At 50.7% G+C, this 14,712-nt stretch overlaps 1 protein-coding gene across 1 annotated transcript; it reads left to right on the top strand.

Moving 5' to 3' along the window:
- The first annotated feature begins 9,973 nt into the window (after positions 1–9,973).
- Positions 9,974–14,030, top strand: DLX2 (distal-less homeobox 2). Its single transcript, XM_056861477.1, has 3 exons — positions 9,974–10,349; positions 10,834–11,021; positions 13,620–14,030. Exons 1-3 carry the CDS (start codon positions 9,980–9,982, stop codon positions 14,028–14,030), a joined length of 969 nt encoding a protein of 322 aa, XP_056717455.1. The 5' UTR covers positions 9,974–9,979.
- Positions 14,031–14,712: the final 682 nt, after the last annotated feature.

Genomic DNA, 14,712 nt, shown 5'->3' with positions numbered 1-14,712 from the left:
CCAGCAGATCTGAGCCAGTAAATGTTGACCTTACACAGGGAAAAAGAGAAATAACTCCTCCGCACAACAGTCCCGTGTTCCTGCTCTATGGTGTCAAGAAGAAGAGCAAGCAATGTGAAGCCCCAGAGAGGGTCACCGGCAGGACAATAACGGAGGGCTAACATCACAGCAGAAATGCTTAAGAGGAACCGGCGCACGGGGGACTCGGCTTTAAAACTGGGAGGCATGTGGCGCTTTTGATGTCAGCGGAACAGTTTTACAAGAATTATTTGTCACAAGCCTATTTCCTAAATCTCTGTCTCTTGTCAGAGCTAATCCTCAATCTTACTACATGTCCTAATTTGATCCTGGTCCATTCCCCACCCCCACCCCGAGATACGACATTTGGACAGTGTGTTACAGCAAATTGTATCCACCGCAATAACATCTCTCCCTATAGGAACAAACTGGGCACCAAAGTTAGTAAGAGGAAATATTGTCGAAGGCTTTCACGGTCAGAGTTCAGTAAGAGGAATTGCAGCATATTTGGAATGTTGTAATGTTTTATTTTTTTAATCAAATGTTTATGTATATTAGGAGCCCCGTGGCGCAGAGTGGTAAGCTGCAGTACTGCAGTCAAAAGCTCTACTCATGACCTGAGTTCGATCCCGACGGAAGTTGGTTTCAGGTAGCCGGCTCAAGGTTGACTCAGCCTTCCATCCTTGCTGGGGGTAAAGGGAAGATGACTGGGGAAGGCACTGGCAAACCACCCCGTAAACATAGTCTGCCTAGTAAACGTCGAGATGTGACGTCACCCCATGGGTCAGGAATGCACAGGGGACCTTTACCTTTACCTTTATGTATATTAACTATGCTGGCAGTTGCCCTGAGCCCAGCCTGGCCGGGGGAGGGCGAGGTACAAATAAAAGTTTATTATTAGTACTGTTGTTGTTCCTTCCAGGTAGAACTGCCTGTACTATGCCTTGTAATGCTTTATATACAGTCTGTGCATACACGCTTGTTAACTACGCAGACAGATCAGCTTCAGCCAGTGAAATTATTTGTAAAGCAAAATTACGACAATGTGTCTTTATAATGTTTTTCTCCATAAGGGAATGGTCATCTTGAACTAGGATTTCCGTAGCTTCTTGCAATACCTTTGGGGTAATGCTTTTTAATGGGGGATCCAGGAAGCTAAAAATATGGCCTGCAGTAAAACAAAATGCCATGAAAATTCAAGTTGCAACACGTTAAATGTTTTTCTCCTGCGCTAAATGGTTTCCTGTGCTGGTATGGTATAGCCTGATCTTGTCAGATCTCAGAAGCTAAGCAAGGTCGGTACTTGGATGGGTTTCATCAACTATTCCAGAGTAAATGATTTGAGAGGTGATATGATAACCATCTTCAAGTACTTGAAGGGTTGTCATATAGAGGAGGGTGCCAAGTTGTTTTCTGTAGCTCCAGAAGGTCAGACCAGAACCAACAGGTTGAAATTAAATCAAAAGAGTTTCCATCTAGACATTAGGAAGAACTTTCTAACAGAGCGGTTCCTCAGTGGAACAGGCTTCCTCGGGAGGTGGTAAGCTCTCCTTCCCTGGAGGTTTATAAGCAGAGGCTAGATGGCCATCTGTCAGCAATGCTGATTCTATGACCTTAGGCAGATCATGAGAGGGAGGGCATCTTGGCCATTTTCTGGGCATGGAGTATGGGTCACTGGGGGGGAGGTAGTTGTGAATTTCTTATATTATGCAAGGGGTTGAACTAGATGACCCTGGTGGTCCCTTCCAACTCTATGATTCTGTGATTCTATTATTCTAATTGCTCCCTCTGTAGATTTCTGTCACAAGTTACCCCCTTTGTAGTCTGGGTTTCTTTGCTTTCACATTTTGTGTGAGTTTGTAAATACATGGTCAGGTACAAAACCATTATGAACTGCAGCATTTAAAGAGCCAGCGTGCTGTAGTGTGAAGAACATCAAACCAGGATCTGGGAGACCTGGGTTCAAACTGAATTATTCAAGAAGACAGTAATAGGCTGGTGAAGTCAGTTCACAAATTTACCTGGATAAATGACTGGGATTGTGGACTATACTACTATGTATAGTTTATTGTAGTGTGTGTGTGTGTGTGTGTGTGTGTGTGTAAAGTGCTGTCAAGTCACAGCTGACTTATGGCAATCCCGCAGGGTTTTCAAGGCAAGAGATGTTGGGAGGTGGTTTGCCATTGCCTGTCTCTGAATGGGCTGAAAGAGTTCTGAGAGAACTGTGACTGGCCCAAGGTCACCCATCAGGCTTCATATGGAGGAGTGGGGAATAAAACCCGGTTCTCCAAATTAGAGTCCCGCCGCTCTTACCCACTACACCACACTGACTCTCCGCTTATAGTAGCAGGATCCTGTTATGTAATCTCTGAACCACTTGATGTGTCATGTTAATACTTAAGCTATGCTTTCTGATCCCAGACTTCTAAAACCCTAATGCATTGGTTACCAAATGTCCCATTTGGTTGATTGTACTCGCTATGTGTAATCCACCTCGAGTCCCTGTGAGAAAGACGGACTATAAATAATGTAAATAAAAATAAAATAAAATCCCCACTGTGCCGTGGAAGCTTGCTGGGTGACCTTGAGCCAATAGCACACGGTCAACCTAACCTGCCTCAAAGGGTGGTTCTGAAGATAAAACAGAGGAGAGGAGAATGAGGTAAGCCTGGAAATAAATAAGTGCCTGGTTTTTTTTTTTTTTTTGCATATGTCTAAAGCAACTTGCACCAGCTAGACTCAAGCCAATGTGTGTGTGTGTGGGGGGGGGGGAGAAACCTGCCCCAAGACCTTACCATTGCTATAGAACCATTGAAATGAGAAGGAACATGTTTGATTTATGGGTCTTTCTAAACGAGTCTGGCCTTATTCTCACCGTGGGGCTAACACCGCACAGGTTCCGCCACGCCTTCCTGCACTCCCATGAAAATCTGGGTAGAACTAAGTCAAGAGCCAGTGTGGTGTAGTGGTTAAGAGCAGTGGTTAGGAGCAGTGGTCTCTAATCTGGAGAACTGAGTTTGATTCTCCACTCCACATGAGCAGGGGATGCTAATCTGGTAGACCAGGTTGGTTTCCCCATTCCTACACATGAAGCCAGCTGGGTGATGTTGGGCTAGTCGCGGTTCTCTCCGAACTCTCTCAGCCCCACCTATCTCACAAAGTGTCTGTTACTGGGATAGGAAGGGAAGGAAATTGTAAACTGGTTTGATTCTTCCTTAAGTGGTAGAGAAAGTCAGCATATAAAAAAACAACTCTTCTTCTTCTACATAGCCTCTCTTTTCATAACCCCTAAGGCCAGTTATCTTTGGGGTTGCTGGACTGTGGAGCCCTTCTTCAAGAGACCTGGGAATGCATTAACCCTTGCGGAGCGGTAACAGCTGAGTCGAGATTCCTGTCCCACCAAATCCAGAAATGGAGGAGAGCTGTTTTTTGGGGGGGGGGGTGACAAGTAGGTAGCAAGGATTACTCCTGCCGAAAGGGGCGATCCACAGCCCAATCCCACCTGCCCGTTTAGTCAGAAGTAAATGTAACTGGGTTCCAAGCCATGGGCTCCCCAAGCAAAAGTCCACAGGATCGCCTTGGCAGAAACGTTTGGAGTTGCCTGGTTCCAACAGAACTCCTCGTTTTCAGGAGGCTTCTAGTGGTGTTCACTCTGCGTAGGATTGCGCTGGAAACCAGTTACAGTCTGACTGTACTGCATTGCAGATACTCCAGATCAATATTTTAGAAATCAATACACAGAGAGCGCACATTTATTAACCCTTTCCAGGCCAAAATGCCTCCGGAACACCCCGGAACGGGCATTAAACAAATAATAGTTCTGCAAAAAAACAGTGGCATGCATTGCAGATACTCCAGAACAATATTTTAGAAATCAAAACGTGGAGAGAGCATGCATTTATTAACCCTTTCCAGGCCAAAATGCCTCTGGAACACCCCAGAACAGCCCAGAACAGCCATTAAACAAATTATACTGAATCAGACCCTTGGTCCATCAATGTCAGTTTTGTCTACTCAGACTGGCAACAGCTCTCCAGGGTCTCAGAAAGAGGTCTTTTCCATCACCTACTTGCCTAGTCCCTTTAACTGGAGATGCCGGGAATTGAACCTGGGACCTTCTGCATGCCAAGCAGATGCTCTACCACTGAGCTACCGCCCTTCCTCTACTCAGACTGACAGTGGTTGTCCCAGGTTTTCTAACACAGATATTCTTTAATCCAATTTGCAGCAATTCTTTTTTAATTGGACATGCCAAATGTTGAACTTTCTGTAGTATCTTGAACCGGGGGACTGTAGCCCCTTCTGTAGGGCCACCTAGAATATACCATCTTAATTCAGGCAGTGGGTGAGAATAAAAGCGAGTGCAATAATAAAGGGAAGATGGGGGTGAGGATGTGCCTTGTGTACAGTGGATAGAAGTGAATGAAAACAGTAATGCAACTGCTGGCTTTGAGTTGGATAAAAAAGGTGCATGAAGCTTTGGTATTTGAAGAGGGATTTGACAAAAGGGACAGCAGGTGCCCAAAGAGAGGATCCAAGCATGCATAAAGATAAGAAGAGTTTTTTTTTATACCCACCTTTTCTCTACCTGGAGGAGTCTCAAAGCAGCTTACAATCACAATCCCTTCCCCTCCCCACAACAGACACCTTGTGAGGTACATGGGACTGAGAGAGTTCTGAGAAAACTGTGACGAGCCCAAGGTCACCCAGCTGGCTTCATGTGGAGGAGTGGGGAATTAAATCTGGCTCTCCAGATTAGAGCCTGCCACTCTTAACCACTACACCATGCCGGCTCAAGAACTTCAGTGATGTTGGAGTACTTCAGTGATGTAGGAGGTCACGAGCCTGAGCCTGAGCCTGAGAGCCTGCTCTGGAGTGTCATTAAGGAATGTCACTGTTTTTTGCAGAAATGTAATTTGTTTAATCTGTTCCGGGCCGTTCCGGGTTGTTCTGGAGGCATTTTTGTCCTGGAAAGGGTTAATAAATGTATACGGTCTCCGTGTGGTAATTAGGTGGTAAACGGGTGGTAAACAGGTGGTAAATGGGTGGGGAATGGGTGGTACAGGTAGTAATTGGGTGGTAAATAGGTGGTAAACAGGTGGTAAATGGGTGGTAAACAGGTGGTAGACAAGCAGTAAGTGGGTGGTAAACAGGTGGTAAGTGGGTAGTAAATGGGTGGTAAATAGGTGATAAATGGGTGGTAAACAAGTGGTAAATGGGTGGTGAATGGGTGGCAAATGGGTGGCAAACAGGTGGTAAATGAGTAGTAAACAAGCAGTAAGCAGGTGGTAAACAGGTGGTATGTGGGTAGTAAATGGGTGGTAAATGGTAAACGGGTGGTGAATGGGTGGTAAGCAGGTTTTTGCGGAACTATAATTTGTTTAATGCCTGTTCCGGGCCGTTCCAGCCTGTTCTGGCTTTTACCCTGTCCCTGGTTTTTATATGCCGACTTTCTCTACCATTTAAGGGAGACTCAAATTGGCTTACAATCACCTTCCCCTCCCCACAACAGACACCCTGTGACGTAGGTGAGGCTGAGAGAGCTGTGACTAGCCCAAGGTCACCCAGCAGGCTTCATGTGGAGGAGTGAGGAAACCAACCTGGTTATCCAGGTTTGAATCCACTGCTCCAAACCACTGCTCTTAACCACTACACCACACTGGCTGGGGAGGGGGAAAAGAAAAGGAAAGGAAAGGAAGGAAGGAAAGGAAAGGAAAGGAAAGGAAAGGAAAGGAAGGAAGGAAAGGAAGGAAGGAAAGGAAGGAAGGATAGGAAGGAAGGATAGGAAGGAAGGAAGGAAGGAAGGAAGGAAGGAAGGAAGGAAGGAAGGAAGGAAGGAAGGAAGGAAGAAAGAAAGAAAGAAAGAAAGAAAGAAAGAAAGGAAGGAAGGAAGGAAGGAAGGAAGGAAGGAAGGAAGGAAGGAAGGAAGGAAGGAAGGAAGGAAGGAAGGAAGGAAGGAAGGAAGAAAGAAAGAAAGAAAGAAAGAAAGAAAGAAAGAAAGAAAGAAAGAAAGAAAGAAAGAAATTGTATGACTACTCTTTTAATACATCACAATAATCGACGATCCTAAGGAATAACATCTGGCCAGAATCTGTGGCCAGCGCATCTTCACACACACACCCCAACTACCTCCACAAACTATGGTGCACATTTCTTGTTTGTATCAGAAATATTCAGCAACTAAACTACTTATTTCGATGCAGGTCGTTTGCAGCCCATAGAAATATTTTTTTAAAAAAATCCAATCCCATGCAGAGTTGGTCCAGTCTATGCTCACTGGTTTCACTGGGTTTGGACTAGAATAACTCTGGATAGGATTGAACACATGAACACATGAAGCTGCCTTATACTGAATCAGACCCTTGGTCCATCAAAGTCAGTATTGTCTACTCAGACTGGCAGCTGCTCTCCAGGGTCTCAGGCAGAGGTCTTTCACATCACCCCCTCGACTAGTCCCTTTAACTGGAGATGCCGGGGATTGAACCTGGGACCTTTGGCATGCCAAGCAGAGGCTCTACCACTGAACCACGGCCCCTCCCCTGCACCCTAATTCATCCCCAGAGGGCCGGTTGCCCATTGCCTTCTTTCTTCTTCTTCTGCCACTCGACAGGATGCTGCATTCATGCCCTTTTTGCATTCTCATTTTTAATTCCTGAAACACACCCCTACAACCCAAAGGCGTTTCCCCTGCCCTCCACCACCACCCTTTCACAACATCACCTGTCCTTCCACCGCGCCGCGGTCGCAACAAGTCGGCTCAACCGCACAACTATGTCTCTTCCTTCGGAAGATTTCCAGACGAAGTGTGTTAGCACAGTGTTGTGGTTTTTTTTTTAATTACTATTTTGCCCGCTTCAGGTGGTGGAGGAGCCTGGCGCCGAGGTGCGATTACACCGTCTCCTACCTGGCCTCGGAGACAGCAGGAGCGGGGTTTTCACGCTAGATGGCGCTCAAGGGTCATAAACACATCCGCGGGGCTGGGTTGTTGTTTTTTCCTTCCCCCTTTCCCTGGCAGTGCCCTCCTCCAGGGAAAAAGAAAGAAATCGCACCAGGCTACTGTAAGAAGCCGCCACAGTTGTGTAACCTTAAGCTTTCCTTTGAATTTAATCTCCCAAACGATAACTTGGGGAGGGGGGACCTGTTTAGAAGTGCTAGTACTGTATACAGGGCCTGTGTGTCAGACTCCCTCTCTGACACTGTGCCAGTCATTTTTGCGCCCTAGGCAAGGCTAACTACTTGTGCCCCCCCCCCATCGCTAACCAATTTTCAAAAACAAGTGTCTTGTAGAAAAATAAAAGCACAAAACTTTTTACAAGACATTATAATTAATTATATTCCATAGCACTGTTGTGGTACTTATCTTAAAATTAAAAAAACACTGTCCTTCAGTGTTACTCCTCTGAAGATGCCGGCCACAGCTGCTGGCGGAACGTCAGGAAAGAAAATACCAAGACCACGGTCACACTGCCCGGATAACCTACAAGAACCAATAAACAAATATAAATTGTCAGTTGCATTTTTTTTCAAGAAACAAATCTGTTTAAAACTGTGTCCCTCGGGCCAGTTCTGCACACCTCTCAGGTCTGTGCTCTAGGCGACCACCTAGTTTGCCTAATGGTAGCTCCGGCCCTGACTGTATATAGAACTATGTTATGGCAATATGTATGTTAGAAATGTGAAACAATCGTAATTTTCAAGATAGGTTTACAGTATCTCTCACTTCATCTTCGCAAGCCCTTTTAGGCTAAAAAAAATATATGTACCTGTCAGTTGAAGGGATCCCTGAATGGCCCCAGCGAGGGTCTGATCCTTCCTTTCTGGCGAGTCCAGCGGGAAACTCCATTCTCTCTGTGTGTAGTTAAGGATGTGCACCTAAAGTTACAGGCGAGGAAGATGACGAAGAATGGATGTTCCCCAAAAGCAATTCACCCAACAATTCACTGAACAGTACCCTGTAACGTTCATACCTCCTGGTTGTGTTTAATCATAAACAGCCACTCGAGGTACATCCCAAGTTATGCCAAACACACCCCTTACGGAGATCTCTGTGTGTTGTACAATGTTGTGCAAACTAAAAATATTTGGGCTTCCAAACTGTTAACATCTGTAGAGTCTCCGGTCCAGAGGTGCGAAATGTTACCTGTGGAAGGGCAGCTTCTTTCCTTAGAGTTGCAGAGAAATCCTAACCAGGTCTACGAGAGAGAGGGAGAGTGGTGTAGTGGTTAGAGTGCTGGGCTTGGATCTGGGAGATTTCGATCCCCCAGTCCCTGTTCTGCCATGGAGGCTTGTGGGAGGACCTGGGGCCAGCCACATACCGGATGATTGTGAGTGTGACAGGGAAAAGAGGAGAATGTTGTCAGACGCTTTGGGGTTCCCCCTTGGAGAGGAAAATGGGGAATAAATAAAGTAAATACACACATAAATCTACTCAGAATCCTAGTATATTCAGTGGGGAAGGTGTTTTTAGGATTGTACTGGTGACTTCCAGTCTCATCCATTCCAATCCCTTTTCCTTTTGTCTGTCTGTACCCTCCACCTCTTTTGTTCACAAGAGGCGTCTTATAAGGGTGCAAAGACCAATAGGTCTTTGTATACACACACACACACACGTAAATACAATACATATACCGAGAAATCCTCTGTATTCACTTTGTGCATAAGAGCCAAACTGCCAGGTTTCTTTTCTCCCACCACCACTGTTGCAAATACCTGTTGGGCAATCTGACTGTTGGATATGATCTTAATAGATGGTCTTGTATCTTAATTGACTGTGGTTGCATCTGACTAGACCAGCCAGGACTTTATTGGCCTTTTAAAAAAAAAATTAAAGACAAGGAAGGAACCAAACAAGAATTTGACTCTTCCATTCCCCCCCCCTTCTTTCACAAACACACAAGATTTGGTCTTATTTAAAACGGCAAGACTGAACAAACTTTGGGGGTGGGGGATAAAGCTGCTGGAGGAGATAATACTCCTGGCCCTCCAGGCTTACACCCTATACCTTAAAGGCCATTTATGCACGGGACGTTTTGCCTTGGATTTGCCACTCTCTAGACGCACATTCCCCCCCACCCAAATTCTCAAAAATAAGCCCCCAGTGCAGAGTTCTGAGAATTCGGATGGGGGCAAGGGGCATCTAGGGAGCGGCAAATCCAAGGCAAAACCTCCTGTGCGCAAATGGCCTTTAAGGTATAAGGTGTAAGTCTGGGGCAGAAAGTGTTATCTCCTCCAGCAGGTCCCCCACACCCCAGTGTGTTCAGTCTTGCCACATCTCTCCCTCTCTTTCTTTTCTTCTTCTTCTTTGCAATTCCCCCTTTCCCCCCCCCCCACTTTCTCAGCACGTGTCATCTGCGAGGCGCCTCCGCTGTCCGGGAAAGCAAAGACTGGGAAAGGGGGCGGGAGGGACGAGGGAAAGAAAGAGAGAGAGAGTGCACAATGGGGCGGGGGGGGGGCCGCGCGGGGGGGGCGCGGATTGGCTGTTGCTAGGTGACGTCGCCCGCCCCCACGTGACCGGTGTTAAATGCCCCCCTGGCCGCGTGCAGCCGCGGCAGACAATCGTACCCGGACCGGCGGGTCTGGGAGGAAGAGGAGAAGGAGCCGCGCCGGCGCCCCACCAAGTTGCGCTGCAGCCGAGCGAGGATGGCCACCGCCCGTCTTTTCCCTCCGGGGGCTGCTGCGGTGGCACCCAGGGCGGCGGCACAAGGGGACCCCCAGTGATCTGGGCTCCCCCGGCTTGCAGCTTGCCTTTGCAAGGGGGCGGCAGGGAGGGTCCCTTCCCCCGCCTCTCCACGGGCCCTGTGGCCAAACCAACCCGAGAGAAGAAGATCCGAGTGGCTTTCCCCCCGCGTTCCTCCCCTCCCCGATCTTCTTCTGCCTCCTTGCAGGCAGGGAGGGAGAGAGGGAGGGCAGGCAGGCAGGCAGGAAGGCAGGGGAGAGGGGCGGGGATAAGAAGCCCTCCAGGATGACCGGGGTCTTTGACAGCCTGGTCTCAGATCTGCACGCCAACCAGATTACCTCCAGCAGTTACCACCAGCACCACACTTTGCACAAGCCGCAGGAGTCGCCCACCCTGCCTGTGTCCACCGCCACCGACAGCAGCTACTACACCAACCAGCAGCAGCAGCAGCCGCACGGCAGCGCGGGCGGCGGCGGAGGGAGCGCGGGCGGCGGCTCGCCCTACGCGCAGATGGGCTCCTACCAGTACCACCCCAGCGGCATGGGCGCCGGGCCCTACTCCACCAAAGGCGGCAGCTACGACCTGGGATACCCGGCTTCTTACAGCTCCTACGCGCCCTACGGGGCCAGGACCTCGCCGGTCAGCAACGATCCTCGTGAGTAAGGTGCTCTGGGGAGGGGGAGAGGCTGTGGGGCGGCGGGGGGGGGCAGGGAGGGAAACTTCCTCGGAAAGGGTGGCCCGCTTCCTAGGCAGCCGGGGCTCTTCAGCCCAAGAGAAGCGAACATCCCTGTGCGATCTGCGTCTTTCTCTGGGGCCGAGAGGAGGATTGTCAGAGGGGGGAGCTTGCAGCCAAAGCTAAAGGGATGGTTTGGGGAGTCCTCGTCGCCTTCTTCGTCCCCCGTCCCCCCAATTTTAATTCGTTCTCCAAGGACCATTTATGCATGGGAGGTTTTGCCGCTCCCTAGACGCACCATTTCCCCATCTATATGCTCAAAACTCTGCATGGGGGCTTATTGTTGAGTTTTAGGAATTCGGATGGGGGAAATGTGCATCTAGAGAGCGGCAAATCCAAGGCAACAACCTCCCGTGCATAAATGGCCTTTCTGTTCCCCCCCCCTTTTTTTTTTTTTATTTTGCAGCGGAGAAAGAAGAGGGCGAGCCGGAGATCCGGATCGTCAACGGAAAGCCAAAGAAAGTGCGGAAGCCCCGGACCATCTACTCCAGTTTCCAGCTGGCAGCTTTGCAGAGGCGCTTCCAGAAGACCCAGTACCTGGCGCTGCCCGAGAGAGCCGAGCTGGCCGCCTCGCTGGGCCTCACTCAAACTCAGGTAAGGGAGGAAGAAGGAAGGGGCAGGAGGCGCTGGCCGGACAGGGCCAAGCGCAGCGAGGCTGCCAGGCGCGGATCTCTGCCCCTTGCCCCAATGCCGCCTCTCCCAGCCGGAGGGTAGGGGATGCCAGCTGAATGTAGCTTTCCCCAGGATGTCCTCTGCCCTATGCAAGTCCCCAGACCACCCGTGGCTCTTTATGGAAGCAGGCCACCAAGAAAAGGGTGGCCCCAGAGAGAAGGGGGGGAGATGTATGGGTGGTGGGGTGCTTCATCTTGCTACCCAGGGGTTAAGCGCTTTGGAAAGCCCGGTCGATTTACACAGGGAAGGTTCAAGGAAGCGTTGGCTCTTCTGTGAACGCTTAAACAGCGCTTGAAACGGATCTCGGCTTGCACCCTGCGCTGCTTAAATAGCTCGGGAGGGATCCTAAGCAGGTCTACGAAGAAGTCGGTCCCGTTTTGCGCCACGGGGCTTTCTTTCAGGAGAGTTGTTATTAGGACTGCAGCCTCAGGCGCGCTCAGCAGCCCTCGTCTTCATGGCATGCAGAGCGCTTCTTTTTGAGGAAGGTGGCCTTCGCGTGTGGACGCAGGGCTTCCCCTGACGCGCTTCAGAAAGCATCGGAATCCGGTGCCTGCTTTTAGGCAAAGGCCTTCCCCTCTCTGCTCCAGCAAACACTATAAACGCTCTTTCACCCAAAATGTACTTTCAATCTACTTTCAGCGCACTTTGCAGCTGGATTTTACTGTGTGAAGTGGCGAAATCCACTTGCAAACGATCGTTAAAGTGCATTGGAAGTGGACTGAAAGTGCATTGTTCAGCATTTGTGAAAGCGCTCGTATATGTTTTCCCTCCTTGAGATCGGTTTTCCTGCTCACAATCCGGATGAGAAGGAAATATTATTAGGCCATTTATACATGGGAGGTTTTGCCTTGGATTTGCTGCTCTCTAGATGCATGTTTTCCCCATCCAAGTTCGTAAAACTAAAAAAAAAAAAAAGCCCCCATGTAGAGTTTTGAGAATTCAGGTAGGGAAAATGCGCATCTATAGAGCGGCAAATCCAAGGCAAAACCTCCTGCCTAAATGCTCCATGACTATGAACCCCCCCCTTTTTTTCCCTGTTCTGCTGCTGCTCTTTCGGTGCAGGGAGTGGTCTAACTTCGCTTTGGACAGTCCAGAGAGGGAGATCCGCGGGTAGCGCTTTGGGGGAAATGTATCCGAAAGGACAGGCAGCAAATGTTGCGGTGGTTGTTTTTAACGGCAGGGAAGGGCGCTCAGCCGCCGCCTCTGCGCGCCGATGGCGCAGTCCGGAGGGCGTTTCCCGGGCAGTCGGGGCCCTCCGGATAGACCCGAGCAGAGCAGGCCTGTGAGCGTGTTAGGACAATCCCCTAACCGGGCCACACCTCAGACGGGCTGGGCGCCGGGTTTTGGTGGGGAAAGCTCCGGGGCCAGGCCGTGCCAGGGAACCGGCCGCAGCAGAGCTCGGGCGCCGCAATAAATCTGCTAGTCTATAGTGGGGAACTCCCCAGCACTCCTCCGGGTGTATTTTCCCTGCTGATTCATTTGTGTTTCCCGAGCCCCTGGTTTAAAACAAAAACACCTCCTGAGCCTCTCCCATTTATGCCTTGGATTTGCCCCTCTCTAGATGCACATTTTCCCCATCCGAATTCTTTAAACTCTGCATGGGGGGCTTATTGTTGAGTTTGAAGAATTTGGATGGGAGAAAGGGAGGTTTTGCCTTGGATTTGCCGCTGTCTAGATTGACTACCATTAAAAACCTGATGGTGCCTTTGGCTAAGAAACACAGGCCCTAAGTGGAACCACGAAGGCCAGGCAATCTCCAACAGTGCCGAAGGAGGCCGCGGTCTCTTCAGGGATGTAGTGGTTTAGAGCAGTGGACTCTGATCTGGAGAACTGGGTTTGATTCCCCACTCCTCCACATGAGCAGCGGAGGCTATTCTGGTGAATGGGGTTGGTTTCCCCATCTCCTCCACACGAAGCCAGCTGAGTGACCTTGGGCTAGTCACAGTTCTCTTAGAGCTCTTTCCGTCCCACCTACTTCCCAGGGTGTCTGTTGTGGGGAGGGGAAGGGAAGGTGATTGTAAGCCGGTTTGTGTCTCCCTTAAAACCAGCTCTCTTCTTCTTCTGTGAACCTCAGGCACACACACTCACACACAGCAACACACAACCAGCCAGGAACAGCCGCCCCTCCAGGCGCAGACTTCAGGACTGCAAGATAATTCACAGTGGGTAGCCGTATTAGTCTGCTGCAGTAGTAGAAAAGGGCAAGAGTCCAGTAGCACCTTAAAGACTAACAAAAATATTTTCTGGCAGGGTATGAGCTTTCGTGAGCCACAGCTCACTTCTTCAGCTCATACCCTGCCAGAAAATATTTTTGTTAGTCTTTAAGGTGCTACTGGACTGTTGCTCCTTTCCAGGACTGCAGACAGGGCGGGAATAGGCCCAGCCGACCCAGAGCAGGAGGAAGGGGAGAAGGACTGGGGGGGGGGGATGCACGGGGTTTGGGGTGCGCTGGGGGGGACAAGCTGGCGGCGAGGTCTTCTCCCTCCGGCTCACTCCCGTTTTCCTCCTCCCTCCGTCCAGGTGAAGATCTGGTTCCAAAACCGGCGCTCCAAGTTCAAGAAGATGTGGAAGAGCGGCGAGATCCCCGCGGACCAGGTCCCCGGCGCCGCCTCGCCGCCCTGCGCCTCGCCGCCGGCCTCGGCCACCCTGGCCTGGGACTTTGCTCCCCACCAGCAGCGGATGAGCAACGGAAGCGGCGGCGGGAGCAGCGCGGGCTCCAGCCCCGGCGCTCCCGGCGGCGCCGCGGCGGCGGCGGCTTTCCTGGGTAACTACTCGTGGTACCACCAGGCATCCAACGCCAACGCCGCTTCCCACTTGCCGGCCGCCTCCCCGATCCTGCAGCAAGGGCAGTCTCACCCGCACCACCCCCACCTGCATCACCACCCCCACCACCACCACAGCGCGGCCATCACTGCAGGGACGATTTTCTAGCCCCCCACTTCTCCCTTCCCCAGTCCCCGAGTGCGCCAGCGCGCACAGCCCGGCTCCCCAAGAGGAGATCCGGCGGGAGGCGGAGGGGGGCTCTCGCTCAGCAGCCCCCTACCTCGTTGGTGGACTGGGGGTGGGGGCTTGTTCCTGGTGCTTTGTTGAAGAATTACTCTCTCCCCCTTCCCATCCCAGGCTGCTCCGCGGGTACTTCCTGTCCCTTGGGGGTGTGGGATCCAGGGTTGCCAACTCTGGGCTGGGAAATTCCTGGAGATTTTGTGAGTGGGGGGCATGGTGTGGGGAGGGGAGGGACCTCAGCAGGGTATCCGTGCCATAGAGTCCACCCTCCAAAGCAGCCCTTTTCTCCAGGGATCTCTGTCGTCTGGAGATCAGTTGTAATTCCAAGAGATCTCCAGGCCCCAGCTGGAGGTTGGCAACCCTGGTGGAATCTGATCAGGGTTCGGTATTCCTCAAGTACTTAGGTATTCCTCAAGTACATCAGACCCCCCTCCCCCCCCCCAAATCCAGAAAGTCAGAGGCTTTGAACTCCCTGGAGAATCGGGAGAAAACTACGGCGGCCCACTTGTTCCAAAAATCTTTCAGCAAGATTCGCTCTCCCCCCCCCCCAACTTCCCCATCCCAGGGTTATTTCTCTCCTCCCCGCCCTCGGTATCCTCTCTATCCCTTC

Source organism: Euleptes europaea, chromosome 15 (genome assembly GCF_029931775.1).
Source record: "Euleptes europaea isolate rEulEur1 chromosome 15, rEulEur1.hap1, whole genome shotgun sequence".
Taxonomy (NCBI): domain Eukaryota; kingdom Metazoa; phylum Chordata; class Lepidosauria; order Squamata; family Sphaerodactylidae; genus Euleptes; species Euleptes europaea.
This window is presented reverse-complemented; position numbering and strand designations above follow the sequence as displayed.